Raw genomic sequence first — 17,480 nt, forward strand, 5'->3', positions numbered from 1 at the left:
AAAAAAAAAAAAAAAACACCCCACCCACCACACCACTTTTACAGGAATGATTCAAGATTTACATCAATAAAAGTTCCAACAAAACTAGTTAAATCTCCTCAATCCATCTTTTTAATTAGGGCCTGAGCACCGTTCAGTGTGAAGACCCTACTGCTTTCGAAGGATTATTATGCTGCCACATTTATGGCCCTTTTCCACTACCCTTTTTCAGCTCACTTCAGCTCGCTTCAGCTCACTTCAGCCCGACACGGCTCGCGTTTCGACTACCAAAAACCAGCACGACTCAGCTCGTTTCAGCCCTGCTTAGCCCCTAAAACTCGCACCGTTTTGGAGTGGGGCTGAAGCGAGCCAAGCCGTGCCGAGTGAGGCTGGAGGCGTGAGCAGACACTCCCCTGTGCACTGATTGGTGAGGAGGAGTGTCCTCACATGCCCACACACGCCCCGCGAGCGCGCTGGGATCTGTAAACACCGCAAACCCGGAAGAAGAATAATTATGAATTACGAGAATTTCTGAAGCCTTATGCGCCTCGCCTCATCTATACGCTCTTGCCAGTATCTGTTGGCGTTGTCGGTGACAACAAGCCACAGCACCAAGACCAGCAACACTAACGACTCCATGTCCTCCATGTTTATTGTTTACTATTCGGGTCGTGAGACTACCGCTTAAAAGATCAATGAATCAGTGACATACAGAGCATCGTGGACGAGTTCGCGGAGCGCAAGGCTCGTCGTATGCCCTTCAAATAATGCGCGCAGTAGGCTATTGATGTTTTATTATGAGCCATGTACAGTATGTCGCCGAATGTTTTTTTTGTTTGAGTTACATGTTCGTTTGAAGGACTTAATGTACAAAATAACATAGTTGCACCCCGTAGTGTTGAAATTGGTAAACACAGTGCATTCAGTGAGGTTTGCACCGCCCTCCTTTTATTTCTGACTCTTCCTGTCACCGTTGCAACCTCTGAGCGCTCATTCGTATGCCCTTCAAATAATGCGCGCAGTATAGGCTATTGATGTTTTATTATGAGCCATGTACAGTATCCTAATGTTTTTTGTTTCTGAGTTACATGTTCGTTTGAAGGACTTGATGTACTAAATAACAGTTGCACCCGGTAGTGTTGAAATTGGTAAACACCGCAGTTGCGGACATTTTGTAGCCTAAAATGATGTTATGATAAGCTTTAATAAAATGCCTGGTCATTTGCCCCGCCCCCGGCCCGGCTCTGACTTGTTCCGCCACTGTCACTGATGTCACTGTTTGCGCTGCTTAACAACATCACGTGACGTCCACCCACTTTCGCTAACTCCACCCAATGTGTCCACCCACTTCCAGCCAGCACGGTTCAGCGCGGTTGTAGTCGAAATGCAACTCCAACAGCCCCGCTCAGCCCGACTCAGCTCGACTCAGCACGGCACGGCTCAGCCGCGTTTGTAGTGGAAAAGCGGCATTAGCCTTATTTGAGGCATTTCCCATGCACGAAAACTCATGAAATTTAATACATACATCAATCATTGTCACCGCTACTCAGCCACAGACTTTTGGCCCCGGGCATAGCGCCCCTTTTTCCATTGAAATGAATAGGTAGAACTCTGGAGTGATGTCATAAGGCCATTTGGAGTGAAATTACACATGGTCATTTTTAACGTACTCCTCCTAGATGGTTCATCAAATTCATGTCAAACTTGGCAAACATGATGCCAAGATATTGCTGAAGCTGAATTGCTAAGGGATTTTTGATATGTTGTAATATTAGAACATATAATATGCCAAGATATTGCTGAATGTTGAACTTGATATCTTGTAATATGATTCTGATTCTGATACTCTTTAGCCGTTATGGGCCTGTCTGGTATAGTACCACCAACTGGCAAAGGAAAGAATAGGGTTTTGAATGTGTGTTTTGACACATGATGAATTTTAACATGCTCCTCCTAGACCAGGGGTTCTCAACCTTTTGCAACCTGGGCCCCACCAAAGCTGGTTCATTGCAGTTGGGGGCCCCTCTTCTCGCCCCGCCCCCCCCAAACACACTCACCCGCAGTGATGCCACCCGACCTACAGCACCTTATATCGACCGATAGATAGATAGCCCTGGGCTAGATGATAATAATAATAATAATAATAATAATTTATTATTATTATTATTATTATTATTATTATCATCATTATTATTAGTAGCAGTAGCAGCATTATCCATTCCATAGAAATACATAGGCCTATTATCATTATTAGGCTATTGTTATAATTGGCAGTAGCACCACATTTCTAATCTGCTTTCGGGCATTATTATAATTATAATAATAATAATTATTATTATTATTATTATTATTATTATGGCCTATTATTACTACTAAGCTGTTGGCAGTAGTACAAGACTTGTGTTCTTTCAGGCATTATTATTAGGCCTATTATTATTATTATTATTATTGCTGTTGTTGGTTGTTGATATTATTATTATTATTATTAGTGTTTTTATTAGGTATTTTATTAGGCTTATCATTAGCTGGCTATTGATATCATTGGGAATTGGGACCAGGCGTGAATTTAGGTTTTACTTTTTACTGTGCCTTTGTGACCTGCATTTGCGTTAATGCGAGACCTGAGCCTGCTTTGCCTTACAAAGATCCTCGATTCTTGGCGAAATGTTTGACAAGCACAGTCTCAAGTCATCCTCAGTTTGCGCACGATTGCGATATTTCGTTTTGAGCGCAGTCATTTTTGAAAATCCTGCCTCACACAAGTAGGTCGATGCGAATGGGATGAGCAGTTTCAAGGCTACGTCACACAGTTGCGGGTACTCCTGCATCAATGCTGCCCAGAATGTCGAAAGAGGGCATGAGGTGAAGACTGCCTTAAGTCTACTGTCACTCTTCAGCTCAATAAGCTGTTCCTGCATGTCAACTGGAAGTTCGTCAGCAGTACACACAAATGGATCTCGAACCCACGCAAAAGAGCGATAATCCTCTGTGAAGTATGCCGCAAACTGTTTTCTCATTACCGACAGGTGCTCTGACGCTGCTTGAAAGACAGATAAGAAATCGTGGGAAGTGCCTGCATTACTGATAAAGTCTGCAAGGCTTGGGAACATATCACAGTTCCCCCGACTGATGCGGCCACACCAGAGGTCAAGTTTTTGCTTGAAGGCATCCACTTTCCCTGCGAGAAGCAAAATGTGAGTTTCTCGGCCTTGCAAAGACAGGTTCAAGCCATTCAAGCGGTCAAATATATCGACCAAATAGGAGAGACACACCAGCCACAAAGGGTCATCCAGATTTTTCGCCAGGTCTGAATTGATGTGTCAAAAACCGCTTCACCTCATCTCGCAGTTGTAACACCCGCCCCCTGGATAGCCAGCGAACCTCAGTGTGCAGAAGCAGCTGTTCGTGCTCTGACCCCATCTCCTGACAGAGGACCTCAAACAAGCGAGAGTTTAGCGGCCGTGACTTGATGAGGTTGATCATTTTTACTGATTGGTTCAGCACGGATTCCAACAGAGACGGCATTTTTTTTGCAGCGAGTGCTTCGCGATGAACCATGCAATGGGTCCATTTTACAAGTGGAGCTACCTGCTTAACGCGAGCAGCTAGACCTTGCTCACGGCCCGTCATTGCTCGTGCGCCATCCGTGCACAAGCCAACGCATCGGTCCCACGCCAACCCATTCTCGCGAATAAATGAATCAAGGACATTGAAGATGGCCTCTCCAGTTGTGTGTGACTGAAGAGGGCGGCAAAAAAGGACATCCTCCTCACTTAATTTATCCCTGACATACCTGACATATGTAAGAAGCTGTGCCTGTCCAGCAATATTGGTAGACTCATCCAACTGCAAGGCATAGTATGGACTATTTTTAATAAACTGTATTAATTGCTCTCTGATATCATTGGACATATCAGCAATTCTCCAAGCAACTGTGTCATTTGAAAGTGGCACGGTGCCTAATTTGGCTGCTGCACTATCCCCGAAGAATATTCTGCACATGTCCTGCGCAGCTGGCAAAACGAATTTCTCGGCATCAGTGTGCGGTTTGCCTAGCTTACCTATTCTTTTTGCCACCACATATGATGCCTCCAGGCACTGCTTAGATACAGTGCTGTGCACGGAAATTGTTGCCTGTTGCTGATGCAGGCCATCACGCTTTCTTTGAATGTATTCAAGCGGTTTGTCCTTCAGGCCAGCATGCTTCGTTTCGAGGTGCCTTTTAAGTTTGCATGGCTTCATGCTTTCGTTTGCCAGCACCTCGGCACACACTGAGGACGAAGATCAGAGGTGACAGTAAAACCAAACTGCAGGTATGATTCATCGTACCTCCGAAGCTTTCTCGCAGCTGGTGGTAGACCTACGTCAGTTGTCTTGGGTTTTTTGACAAGAAATCTATCCATTTTGTTAAAGTATTTGTGAATAAACATGTGTAATAAAGTTGTAACGATAAGTCTGTAGTAGGCCAAGTCTGTAGTAGGCTAAGGGGGCTAACCAGAGGGAACGTATGGGGCTTATCAGTGAGAAACACGATCGATATCTTTATTCGGGGATTTTATAGTTGCAAATTTTAACGAGGTGTGAATGGTGTACTTACTCGTGTGTGTGTGTGTGTGTGTGTGTGTGTGTGTGTGTGTGTGAGAGTGTGTGACAGTTGGATTTTTCACACGCAGGGTGAAAAAGGCAAAGGGGTAGTAGACTAGCAGTAAGAAAACAACAAAAACAACAAATTATTTGGGTAGAGCTGAAATGGGGAAAGCAAAAATACAGTGTGGGGTAGTAGTCTTTAAAAAGACTGTTTGGGTTTTGCGCTGTATCGATGGATTGATGATAGTAGACTAGCGAGAGTCGGCACGAGTTAACTCGGCAAGAAACCAGACTAGTGTGTGTGGCAAGCACTCACACGGTGGCCACGGTATGCAGACTCACTCACGTGACGTTGCGTCATGTTCGCGTCACGGGCTTAAAATAACCTACACACAAGATTTTATGATAGATTTTATAATAGTATTGATTTGTATGTAATAGTCCAATGTCCTGCATTTTGACATGGGTAAATGTGTTGCATCTGCTTAGCTACTATAGCCTGTTAGCCCCAGATTTTTTTTTTTTCCCCTCCATACATGAAGCCTACTCGCGACCCCCCTGGAGTACCTCCGCGCCCCACCAGGGGGGCGTGCCCCCCCCCGGTTGAGAACCACTGTCCTAGACGGTTCATGAGGTTCATATGAAATTTGTTATACGTGATGCCAAGATGTCGCTGATATTAAATTGCAAAGGGATTTTTAATATCTTGTAATATGTTGAAATGGCCTTATGATTTTAATATCTTGCCACATAAACAGGAAACGTGTCAAAAAGCCACAGTGCATTGACTATGGTCGGACACTTCTTACTTCAATAGATATTATGATAACCTGACGCCCAATGGGCCTGTCTGTTATAGTGCCACCACCTTGCCAAGCAGGAAATGTGCCAGAAATTGGCAACGCCTTAACTGATTGATCGGACACTTTAAATATAAAATATTGTGTATTATGATTGTAAATGATATTCACATGTGTAACTCAGATGCCTAGCACAGCACCACCATCTGGCCAAGCAGGAAATGGGGGAAAAAAAATATGTTCAATTCATTGATGGATTGATCTGAAACTTTACAAAATATTGGATATCATGAGTCTGATGATATAACATACAATTCTGTGCACACTCACAGTCATATGCATATTTATGCATACACACATACACTCACAAGTATGCACTCACATGCACACGCAACATCTATGAGCACACGCGCACACACAATAATAGCGGAGCACCATACCTAAGAAAAAATGGTAAACCCATCGTCAATTTTTTGTGGTTTGTCCGTGTACCACCAGCCATACACACCGCCTAGTGGCCAGTGCTAGTAATTACCAGTCATACACACCACCTAGTGGCCAGTGCTAGCCAGTAAAGAAATAAAAAAAAAAAAAAAAAAAAAAGAGACTGGCTAGGATATAAGAAAATTCTACAACCCAGAAACAGATGGGAGCTCCGCTTTTAAGCAGTGCCTAAATCTATACATTAGTGAACTGCCATCATTGTGCATTTTGTTGCAGACATGAAAACTCTGCATGTGTACACACACTGCAGACACAGGAAAGCTAAGATGATTTAAGATTACAGCACGAGATAAAGAGAAGACATGTATAGTTTTGTACATATAAAAGTACATTTTCACAACACACACAGTCCTTATCTGACTATCTCTCATCTGTCAAGCAGTCATGGCATTTGCAACATGCACATCACCTTTGAACATTTGATGAATATATGACATGTGACTTTTGTTGGGTGACGGGATGTCCTGGGTTGCGGAACCACACGTGCGAGGGCCCGTGAAGGCTGCTAGTGGCTTTAATTGTTTATGAAATTCCAGGAAAGGTGCACCTACAGGATGACTCAACAACCCAGGTGACCTCAATGACTCCTTAGGGTTGCTTTTGATCCACAAGAGGATAAATACCTGGAACTCCCCACTAGTCAGACAGAACTGAAGAAGCTTTTCGGATAAGAGGTGAAACGTCTTGAAGAATTTCAAGCAAGTCCAGTTCTTTACCAACCGCAACCTCCACAAATCCCCGAGTTTACTGAAACCCAACTGCACTGAAGAGACGGCAGGAAGCCAGAGTGTAAATAATGAGCACGTGTATTAATGAGCACGTGCTTGTATTGTATTAACCTGTATTAAGTTCACTTTGATAAGCCGGTAACTTTATATTTAAAAAAAAAAAAAAAAAATGTTTGACAAGGAAAAAAGTGGAGAATATTTTTCAGAACCCAGGGGGAACCCTGCCCTGGAACGGAGTAGTATTTTCCAATATCTTCACTCATGAGGATATCAGTGACATCACTCCCAGAGTTTTACAGGTGACTAAAACATACATATAACATACGTTGTCAAAAATAACGAACCGGTTCAAAATTAAAATTCCTTTCATTAACTTATGTATTTTTTGTGGATGTGCCTATATAATATTAAAAAATAAACAAAATAAAAGCCCCATTACACGGTGACAGGAAGATATGAAGTGTATCTTCTCATGTTGAAAAATATTTCACTCATAATACATTCACCACTCAAAGATCAACTTCATATCTTCACACTAGTGTAATATCCCCCATGTCTGATCCTGAATATTTTGTGGTTATATCTCAAATACTTCTTGGAAAAGTAGTATTCCCCCTTCCCCCCTCTCAGTCCTAATTTTTTACAAGTTTACAAGCAAGGATTTTTAAAAGGAATCCCACTGTCCTTCAAAAAAAATGTTTATTCTTGGAACTAACAGACTTTCAACCCTACAATTTTGGTTTTCCCCATGAATTAAGTTTATATACCCCAGAAAAAAAAAAAAAGATTTAATATGGAATGATCCAAATGAGACTAAATGACAGGAATAAGTGTAGTAGGCATCAGAGTTGCTGTTAAAAGACCCTTCTTGTAACGGATGAAGATGTAAATGTTGCATAAACTAAATCAATGTTTAAGAGACACACCACTGAAGCTTCTACAGAATCATTTCCCAAATGGCAGGCAGATTAACCATGTGTGTCAGAAGACTGCTAAAAGACCCCAGTCACTACAGGCTCCGCATAAACCCTCTCTCCAATCAGATTATAGATATAACCCAAGTGTGTTCTTAGACAACCAGCATCCATCATAATGCAACACAATGGTCACAGCCACACGGACAGTCTCATTAAACATGTCTACTGTGTGACCGTTCTCTCTTGGACAGTCTCATCACTCTGGAATGTCCAAGATACAAGGATTGTTGCACTAGTACATGTAAAAGCATCACCAAGTGGTGATGGAAAATAGGAAAACAAATGATCATGTTGGAAAGGATGTCCGTCCATGCCCCATTATATTTATTCCATATTTTAATTTGCAACATAATTTTCCAATCATAAACCAACCATATTATATTATACCTCAGCAAAAGTAAACGATTGTTATTCAAACAAAATTACTGAAAAAAAAAAAAAATCAGCAGCCATGAGAATAACCTTGGCCTCAACTTTGACATCGCTTCAATAATATTTAAAAAGAATGGAGATCAGTTCAAGAAAAAAAAAAAGTATCTGTGTATGGAAACTACACAAAGGTTTCAGGTTAAAGCTTGTTAAATTAACAGACCCAGGAATGAACAGTTATGTTGTCCCATATTATTTCACTACTATGGTTGTAGTTTAAAGCCCATATTGTTTTTTTGTCCTAACAAAATTGTTCATTTTGAACTGGGTATCCAAAGCAAGTAGTATCATAGTTACCTGGCCCCCTCTTGTCCCAGCCACAGACCATGGTCCCCATGCTCAGGCCCATTCCTTTGTACTGGTACACCATGTTAGCCAGCAGCTTGGAGGCAGCAGCTACTGAAATGCGCTCCTTGTTGCGCAGCTCGTAGATGCGGCACTGTCTTGCCAGCAGACGCTCCCAGAAACTGCAGTCAGCAGCTCCACCTGCCATGGTGCCCAGCAGATACGGGTTGATCTCGATGACCTTCTTCACCGTCTGAGATGCAATGTACGAACCGGCTGTTGCTCGGGAGTCCACTGCTACGATGACACCATGCTGAAACTGAGAGAAAACAAAAATAAACAAGTAATTTTAACGAAATTTGTTTACTTTCCAGCAAAGTTAAAAAAAAACCTTGAATAATGCAGCAGCATCCGCAAGGATACAGTGCATTAATAGTTAAACTTCACTCTAGGGTTGGGCGGTATTACGGTAAGAAGGTATCCCGAGGTATCCAAAAGTACCAACGGTATCGGTCTCATTACCGTCATTTTTAAAAAATATATATCTAAATAAATATGGAGTACATGAGGTCATAATATAAAATAATAAATTGAAGATCATCCCGAATAACTGTGTGATCGTATTTTCACTAATTCTATCAATTTCCTAAAGAAGTTCTCATCGCGTGCAGGGTTGTTTATGTCGTTACCATGGCAACCCTGCGTGACATTTGGAGTCTGACAGAAAGCTTCGCAAGAGACTGAGACCGCGGTTGAAAGATGGCAAGTCAAGATAACGAGTTAGTGGCCAAAAAAAAATAAAAAATACACAACATCGGCAGTGTGGCAGTATTTTGGTTTCAAACCAAACGAAAAGGAAGCGCCAGCAATAATGTAAATGACCGCGCAAAATCGAAAAAAATCTAATATGTCCCCTAAGGCACACCATAGCCTGGGGTACTCCACTTCCACGAGATCTCTCCAATGAGTTGTGTTTTGAGTAGGTTACATGAGTAACAACAAGGTAAAATAATATAACGTATGACATTTGGGATGTGGGTAATAAACGTTTGAAATGTCCTCTACTGAAGAAACGGAAGAAAACATCATAGCGTAAACTGTTAGGTTTCTGGTGGGAATTAGCAATGCGCTTGCTATCTTTGTTGGGTGTGTTAAACCGTATGGATTTAAGTGGAATAATTGTAAGGAGTTATGTGATCAAGACAACGTTTTAAGCAAGGTAAGGCCATTTGATTATTAATTTCCCCGCCATGGCATGATGTGGGCCCATATGATTTTGCCTTGTGCAGCTATCACGCATTTGAATTAGGTTCGCCTCATTTGCGCTGAAGAATATGGTTTATCGCGCAGTCTAAACGGACTTGGGTGTTGGCTGATTCTTTTTCTTTTCTTTTTTTATTTCCCATGCTTGAAAGGGTATGATCCTGCTCATCGTGTACTTTTTTTGATGGAGTAGGTGAAATAGTGCTGCAAATGGCGTTTCAACGCACACGTGTAAACGACAGTTGAATGCTATTTTCAAGATGAAGGAAGAGTTGCGTGATGCTTTGAAATATCTCTTAATCCATTCATCAATGCACAAAATTCGCTTTGCTGCTTAATCCATACCACAATGCACATAATTCGCTATGCTGCTTTTAAATAGTACATTTGAGGCATAGGCGCAGGTCTGGACAAGGTCCGCCGGTATAGGCGCACGTTACACAGTAGGCCGAAACAAACATTTTTTTCTCGGTAATACCGTATACCCCGGGAAAACACAGACAGTTTAAAGGTATCAAAATTTGGATACCGCCAAACCCTACTTCACTCTTTTGACCATTACATGTTACTAACATGCTAACATTACAACACATTAGGGTTGCTTCAGTTACCAGTAATTACATTTGAAACAGTACAGTATCATTATCTTTAAGTTAGCAGCTCGTGGGCAAGACGCAAGTCTAACACTAACAGTGGAAGAGTTCTTTGTCTGACCAATGACCATGACACACTGCTTCGAGTTATCTGGCGAAGTTTGTGCTTTCAGGAACTGCTGAACGAACTAGTGACCTAATGCCGCTTTTCCACTACAAACGCGGCTGAGTCGTGCCGTGCCGAGTCGAGCTGAGTGGGGCTGTTGGAGTTGCATTTCGACTACAACCGCGCTGAACCGTGCTGGCTGGAAGTGGGTGGACACATTGGGTGGAGTTAGCGAAAGTGGGTGGACGTCATGTGATGTCGTTAAGCAGCGCAAACAGTGACATCAGTGACAGTGGCGGAACAAGTCAGAGCCGGGCCGGGGGCGGGGCAAATGACCGGGCCCTTTATTAAAGCTTATCATAACATCATTTTAGGCTACAAAATGTCCGCAACTACGGTGTTTACCAATTTCAACACTACCGGGTGCAACTATGTTATTTAGTACATCAAGTCCTTCAAACGAACATGTAACTCAGAAACAAAAAACATTAGGATACTGTACATGGCTCATAATAAAACATCAATAGCCTACTGCGCACATTATTTGAAGGGCATACGAATGAGCGCTCAGAGCGCTCACAACGGTGACAGGAAGAGTCAGACATAAAAGGAGGGCGGTGCAAACCTCACTGAATGCACTGTGTTTACCAATTTCAACACTACAGGGTGCAACTATATGTTATTTTGTACATTAAGTCCTTCAAACGAACATGTAACTCAGAAACAAAAAAACATTAGGTGACATACTGTACATGGCTCATAATAAAACATCAATAGCCTACTGCGCGCATTATTTGAAGGGCATACGACGAGCCTTGCGCTCCGCGAACTCGTCCACGATGCTCTGTATGTCACTGATTCAGTGAGCTTTTCAGCAGTAGTCTCACGACCCGAATAGTAAACAATAAACATGGAGGACATGGAGTCGTTAGTGTTGCTGGTCTTGGTGCTGTGGCTTGTTGTCACCGACAACGTCAACAGATACTGGCAAGAGCGTATAGATGAGGCGAGGCGCATAAGGCTTCAGAAAAAATTCTCGTAATTCGTAATTCTCCTTCTTCCGGGTTTACAGTATTTACAGATCCCAGCGCGCTCGCGGGGCGTGTGTGGGCATGTGAGGACACTCCTCCTCACCAATCAGTGCACAGGGGAGTGTCTGCTCACGCCCCCAGCCTCAGTCGGCACGGTTTGGCTCGCTTCAGCCCCACTCCAAAACGGTGCGAGTTTTAGGGGCTAAGCAGGGCTGAAACGAGCTGAGTCGTGCTGGTTTTTGGTAGTCGAAACGCGAGCCGTGTCGGGCTGAAGTGAGCTGAAAAAGGGTAGTGGAAAAGGGCCATTAGATTGCTGAAACTTGTCAAGAAACAACGCTCTCTGACGTATGGTGATATTTTGTGATTCTGTACATTCTACGTTTTTGTGTATTTGTGTTTCTTGTGCTTCTTCTCTGGTCACATACTCCAGAGAAGAACTCAAACATTGGAATAACCACCAGTAAAGTTTTTTCATCGTTTTTCATCAATCTGGAAAGGTTTCCAGAGCTACTTGTTGGAGGAGCAGCAGCTCTCCATGGTCTCCACCGAGGACGCCGGAGACACCAGGGGGAAGCGAGCCGGCGCGCTCGTCAGGCTGAGGCAGCGGGGGTTTCGCACTGCACTCCCGTCTATTCACCTGGCTAACGTCCACTTTCCGACCAACAAGATGGACGAACTGCTGCTCCTCAACACAAACATGAATTTTAACAGATCTGCTGCCTTATGCTTCACTGAAACCTGGCTCGGTGAGCACATACCGGACACTCTCCACCTGCACCAAGCGGACCACGAAAGAGCTCACGGGGAAAACGAGGGGAGGCGGAGTCTGCTTTTACATTAACGAAGGTTGGTGTACTGATGTCACGGTTCTAAACAAATCATGCAGTCCTCATCTGGAGACATTCATAAACTGCAAACCGTTTTACGCTCCGCGAGAGTTTTCCTCGTTTATTCTGGTTGGGGTCTACATCCCTCTTCAGGCTTGTGTTACTGAGGCGTTACAACACCCGACTGACCAGATAAACAACATGGAGTAAAAAAAGCCACCCAGACTCTTTGCTCATTGTTTTGGGGGACTTTAACAGAGCAAAACCTCAGCCATGAACTGCCAAAATATAAACAGCACATTAAGTGTCCCACCATGGACACTAACACTCTGGACCATTGTTACACTGTTTTAAAGGACTCATACCACTCTGTCCCCCATGCAGCCTATCTTATCCCGACCTACAGGCAGAAGCTGAAATCTACTAAGCCTGTAGTCAAGACGGTGAGGAGATGGTCCGATGAGGCCAAAGCCTGCTTTGACTGCACTGATTGGAGTGTGTTTTTGAGGCTGCAGCTTCAGACTTGCATGAACTGATTGATATCATGGCATTTTACATCAGTTTTTGTGAGGATGTATGTGTGCCCACCAAGACCTTCCGCACATACAACAAACAACCCTGGTTCACCGCAAAACTCAGGCAGCTTCGCCAGGCCAAGGAGGAGGCCTACAGAAGTGGGGACAGAGTCCTGTACAAACAGGCCAGAAAACACACTGACGAAAGAGGTGAAAGTAGCTAAGAGGCTGTCCACATGGCAACAGATTCAGGTGAATCTGATAAAATTGTTTATCGTTTCAGCCTGGCGTCCACACGGCACCGGCGTTTTGGGTGCCCCAAAACGTGAACGGGTTCCAGAGTGGAAAAATCTGGCAACGGCGCCGTTGCGAAGTCGTCTGGATGAGTAGAACGGATTTGTTTACGATGACGTCACAACCACATGACTAGAACAAGCAGCACTCTCACTTTTGTATGAACCACTGCATTGCATTCACTTTTGTATACAGCTTTTCTTTTAAATAAACAAGTAACTGAACCATTTCTTAAATTTCTTTTTTTATTGGATAAGACTGTTTTTCAAAATGTTCACACAATATAAAAAAAGTTATATAAATTATATAAAAATGCTTTTCAAAATGTTCACACACAATAAGAAAATTAAGTTATATAAAACTATGCACACTAATAAAACTAATTTGTACACACAGAAGGCACGATTTCCTCACATAGTCGCAGCCATCTTCTTCTTCTTGTTGTGTCCTTGTTCCTGGGAGTGCTTCACGCCGGGTAGAAGAAGGGGTTTATGCGCATGCGTCCTACAGAAGTAGAAGTACAGAAGTCTATTGTTCTGGTGTCGCCGATGGGACCGTCTTACAGCGCACGTAGAGGTGTGGCATGTGTATTGCATCGTTTTATATATGTACCTGATATTTTACTGATCCGTTGCCCATGTGGACACGATATTTTTTTTTAATAAAATCTCGTTGCCATTGTCATGTGGATGTAGCCTAAGAGGAGCTACGCTGAAAGGATCAAAAACAGCCTTTCAGCCAACGATCCGGCATCAGTGTGGATAGGCCTGAAGAATATCACCAGCTACAGGAGACCATCCCCCAACACTGCAATGAACCATCTGACGAGTTGAATGTGTTCTACTGCAGATTTAACACATTCACACCTCTCCCCCCAGACATTAAAGACCCATTTACACCCCCTGCTATTCTGCCTCCTCTCACCTCTGACCCCACACCAGCACTCAAGATCTGTGAAGAGGATGTTTGTCAGCTTTTTCGCAGACAGAAGTTCAGGAAGGCACCCGGCCCAGATCACCCTCCTGTCTGAAGGTCTGTGCTGATCAGCTGGCCCCCATCTTCACCCAGATCTTCAATAGATCCCTGGAGCTGTGTGAAGTCCCCTCATGCTTCAAACGCTCCATAATAATCCTGGTTCCAAAGAAAACCACCATCACAGGACTGAATGACTAGGCCTGTAGCCCTCACATCTGTAGTCATGAAGTCCTTCAAGAGACTGGTGTTGTCACACCTGAAGGACATCACAGACCCCCTACTGTTTGCCTACTGGGCAAACAGGTCAGCAGATGATGCAATCAATATGGGACTGCACTACACCCTGCATCCTTGACTCTGCAGGGACATATGCCAGGATCCTGTTCGTGGCCTTCAGTTCAGCGTTCAACACCATTGTTCCAGACATCCTCCACACCAAGCTCACCCAGCTCACTGTGCCCTCCTACACCTGTCAGTGGATTATAAACTTCCTGACTGACAGGAAGCAGCAGGTGAGGCTGGGGAGCATCACATCCAACACCCGGACTATCAGCACTGGCGCCCCCCAGGGGTGTGTGCTCTCCCCACTGCTATTCTCCCTTTACACCAACGACCGCACCTCAAGAGACCTGTCTGTTAAACTCCTGAAATTTGCAGATGACACAACGGTCATCGGCCTCATCCGAGACGGTGACAAGTCTGCATACAGACGGGAGGTTGAACGGCTGGTCTGTTGGTGCGGTCAGAACAATCTGGAGCTGAACAGGCTCAAAACTGTGGAGATGACAGTGGACTTTAGGAGGAGCCCCCCCACCCTGCCGCCCATCACCAACAACACTGTGACTGCTGTTGAAATCTTCAGGTTTCTGGGCTCCACAATATCCTGGGACCTGAAGTGGGAGACCAACACAGTCACCATCATCAAAAAGGCCCAGCAGAGGTTGTACTTTCTGCGCCAGCTCAGGAAGCTCAACCTGCCTAAGGAGCTGCTGACACAATTCTACTCTGCCATCATTCAGTCTGTTCTCTGCTCTTCCATCACTGTTTGGTTTTGGATCGGTCACCAAGCAGGACAAGAACAGACTGCAATGGACAATAAGGTCTGCAGAGAAAATTATTGGTGTCAGCCTGCCCTCCATCCAAGACCTGTACCTGTCCAGAGTCAGGAAACAGGCAGGTAACATCTCTGCAGACCCATCGCACCCTGATCACAAATTGCTTAAACTTCTCCCCTCTGGGAGACACTACAGATCACTGTACGCAAAAACAACCAGACACAAGAACAGTTTTTTCCCCTCAGGCTGTCTGTGATGAACAGCTAAAACCGGACTCAAATATCAGTAACATCAACTATGAAATATCTGCACACTCATACAGTCACTGTGCACACTGTATATTTATATTTACTAAGTCATCCTTGTATTATGCACCATTTTGCACCAAAAGATTCTACATGTACATACTGTAGCTTTTTGTTTTGTTTTTTGTCTATGCTTTTTTTGATCCGTTTGTACTAAGGGAGCTAAGTGAAACCGGAGTCAAATTCCTCGTGTGTGTTCACATACCTGGCAATAAAAGTGATTCTGATTCTGAAAAGTGATTCTGATTTTGCTTTTAGGTCAAGTGATGGTGGAGAGGTGGAGTCTCCTTCTACATGTATGCAAATGGTGCCTCAAGTCATGTATGGCGAGAAGAGGCAGTACATCTAACCTGATGAAATATTAGATGCATGTACATCCCAATTTGTAGGCTGTTAGGGTGCAAATATACTTCACGTTCACTACACTCAAGTGCACGCATACAATTGCTATGCAAGTTGCACTGTTCACATACTCAGTTGTATCCACATTGGCACATCACAGTCTGTGGAACATGCCTGTTCATCTAGTTTCCAAGTCAAACTAATATTTAGAGATTTCATGCACAGCCACATTCAACAGTTACACTTTAAAACTTTTTGATGTCCGAGTGATTTTTGCCATGATCTGGATCTCAAATAGAAAACCCTCACTGTAGATTCAAAAATGTTTACTAATCTAGAAAATCCAGAAGACTAGTGGTCAACACAGATCTTTCAGTAACTTTAAAAGAATTATAATGGCAATACTACTCAAACTGTCATGAAACCCACACCAGCAAGAGAAGAGAAACACACTCCGACTACCCATAAACCCTCTGTGTTGTAATACATATTTAGCAAAATTACTCGTGTCATTTAGAAAAAGTGCTTTTTTGACCACAGGTAGCTCCAAAAGGGATGCACTTAAATCATTCTTTATACCATAAAACAAATATTTGGTTCCATATCATTGGAAACATAGTTAAGTTTTAATGTTGAATGCCAGTAAGTTTTCAGACTATTTTGATCAAATTAGTATGTAATTGTGTCAAAAAAATGTCCTCTCCGAGACAGCTCATTTTTCAATATAAAATAACATATCTAAATGATTATTTTCATCCTAAAATGTGGTCAAGATACTGGGACATAAATATTAGAGACAACTAAGACAAAGCTTACAGCCTTATATTTAAAAGCACTATGGAAGTAGTGGATTCTGAATTGTCAAAAAAAAAAAAATGTCCTCTCCGAGAATCACTTCATTTGTTTTTGCTACTTTTCTTTATCTTATAGCAGATTACACAAAACTACCATACACGTCAAAAAATTACCTGAAATCTGTTCTTTAACTTGTCCTTCACTTAAAAACTGGTACAAGAACCAGTTTGAATCCATTTGAATTTTGGACCCCTGTGACACAAACTTTGTACCCTGATTGTAAAACAACCCTAAATGCAGAATTATAAAATAGGCTTGAACTGATGTGATGATGCCTACTGTTAAAAGGCGCTATACAAATAAACTGTCAATTGATTCGTTTAAAAGAAATAATGACAACTTAAGTGTCTAGAAGGGGGGAAAATACTAAACCTAAATGCACTAGGTAGTGCGCAAGGAGGCAAAACTTTATATTGCACTGATGTAGGGATGACGAAGCCATTTGGGATGTAAACTTACAGTAAGACGGCAGTAATGCGCATGAATAAGAAAAACGGTTTGCTTAGGACCCTGGGGAAGTACTCAGTGTCGATCATTATATATATGACACACACGGCTCGAATTATTTATTAACGTATTGTTTTAAGCTGGCTACAATACAGCAAATGGCACTACAAAAAGTGTTAGCTAGAAAGTGTTAGTAGTTGTTTTGTTTTTTTTTTGAAAATACATCTAGCCTTGTTTGCCACAAGGGTTTAAACACTATTTTTTTCTCATAAATATCTCAACAAGCCCAACAATATTCCCCAGATAGAACTAGCTAACTCCACACAGAGACTAGTAACTCACTTTGAATGCTAAGGTGGTCGTTCCGTGAAGAAACTCAATTTTCCTCTCAATTCCATCTTCTTCTCCTTCAAGAGGTTTCAATGCCAAATTGAAACGTTCTTCTGAAATTTTATCAAAGCCAAGATCAGCATCGTTAAATCCACAGCCAAATGGAAACGGCTGTTCAAAATCCGCACACTCACTCTTCAACACATTAGCCAGCGCCATCTTTACAAATAGCTCGGCTTCTTCTTCTTCTTTG

At 42.9% G+C, this 17,480-nt stretch overlaps 1 protein-coding gene across 1 annotated transcript in view; it reads right to left on the reverse strand.

The window, feature by feature from the left end:
* psmb5 (proteasome 20S subunit beta 5) overlaps positions 1–17,473 on the reverse strand; it is a 24,291-nt gene extending 6,818 nt beyond the window's left edge. The window contains exons 1-2 of the mRNA XM_060929987.1: positions 17,240–17,473; positions 8,302–8,608 (exon numbers count right to left, since the gene is read on the reverse strand). Of these exons, the coding sequence (XP_060785970.1) occupies positions 8,302–8,608; positions 17,240–17,446 (514 nt within the window). The 5' untranslated portion in view covers positions 17,447–17,473. The remainder of the gene's footprint in view (positions 1–8,301; positions 8,609–17,239) is intronic.
* Positions 17,474–17,480: the final 7 nt, after the last annotated feature.

Source organism: Neoarius graeffei, chromosome 1, assembly GCF_027579695.1.
Source record: "Neoarius graeffei isolate fNeoGra1 chromosome 1, fNeoGra1.pri, whole genome shotgun sequence".
In the NCBI taxonomy this organism is placed as follows: domain Eukaryota; kingdom Metazoa; phylum Chordata; class Actinopteri; order Siluriformes; family Ariidae; genus Neoarius; species Neoarius graeffei.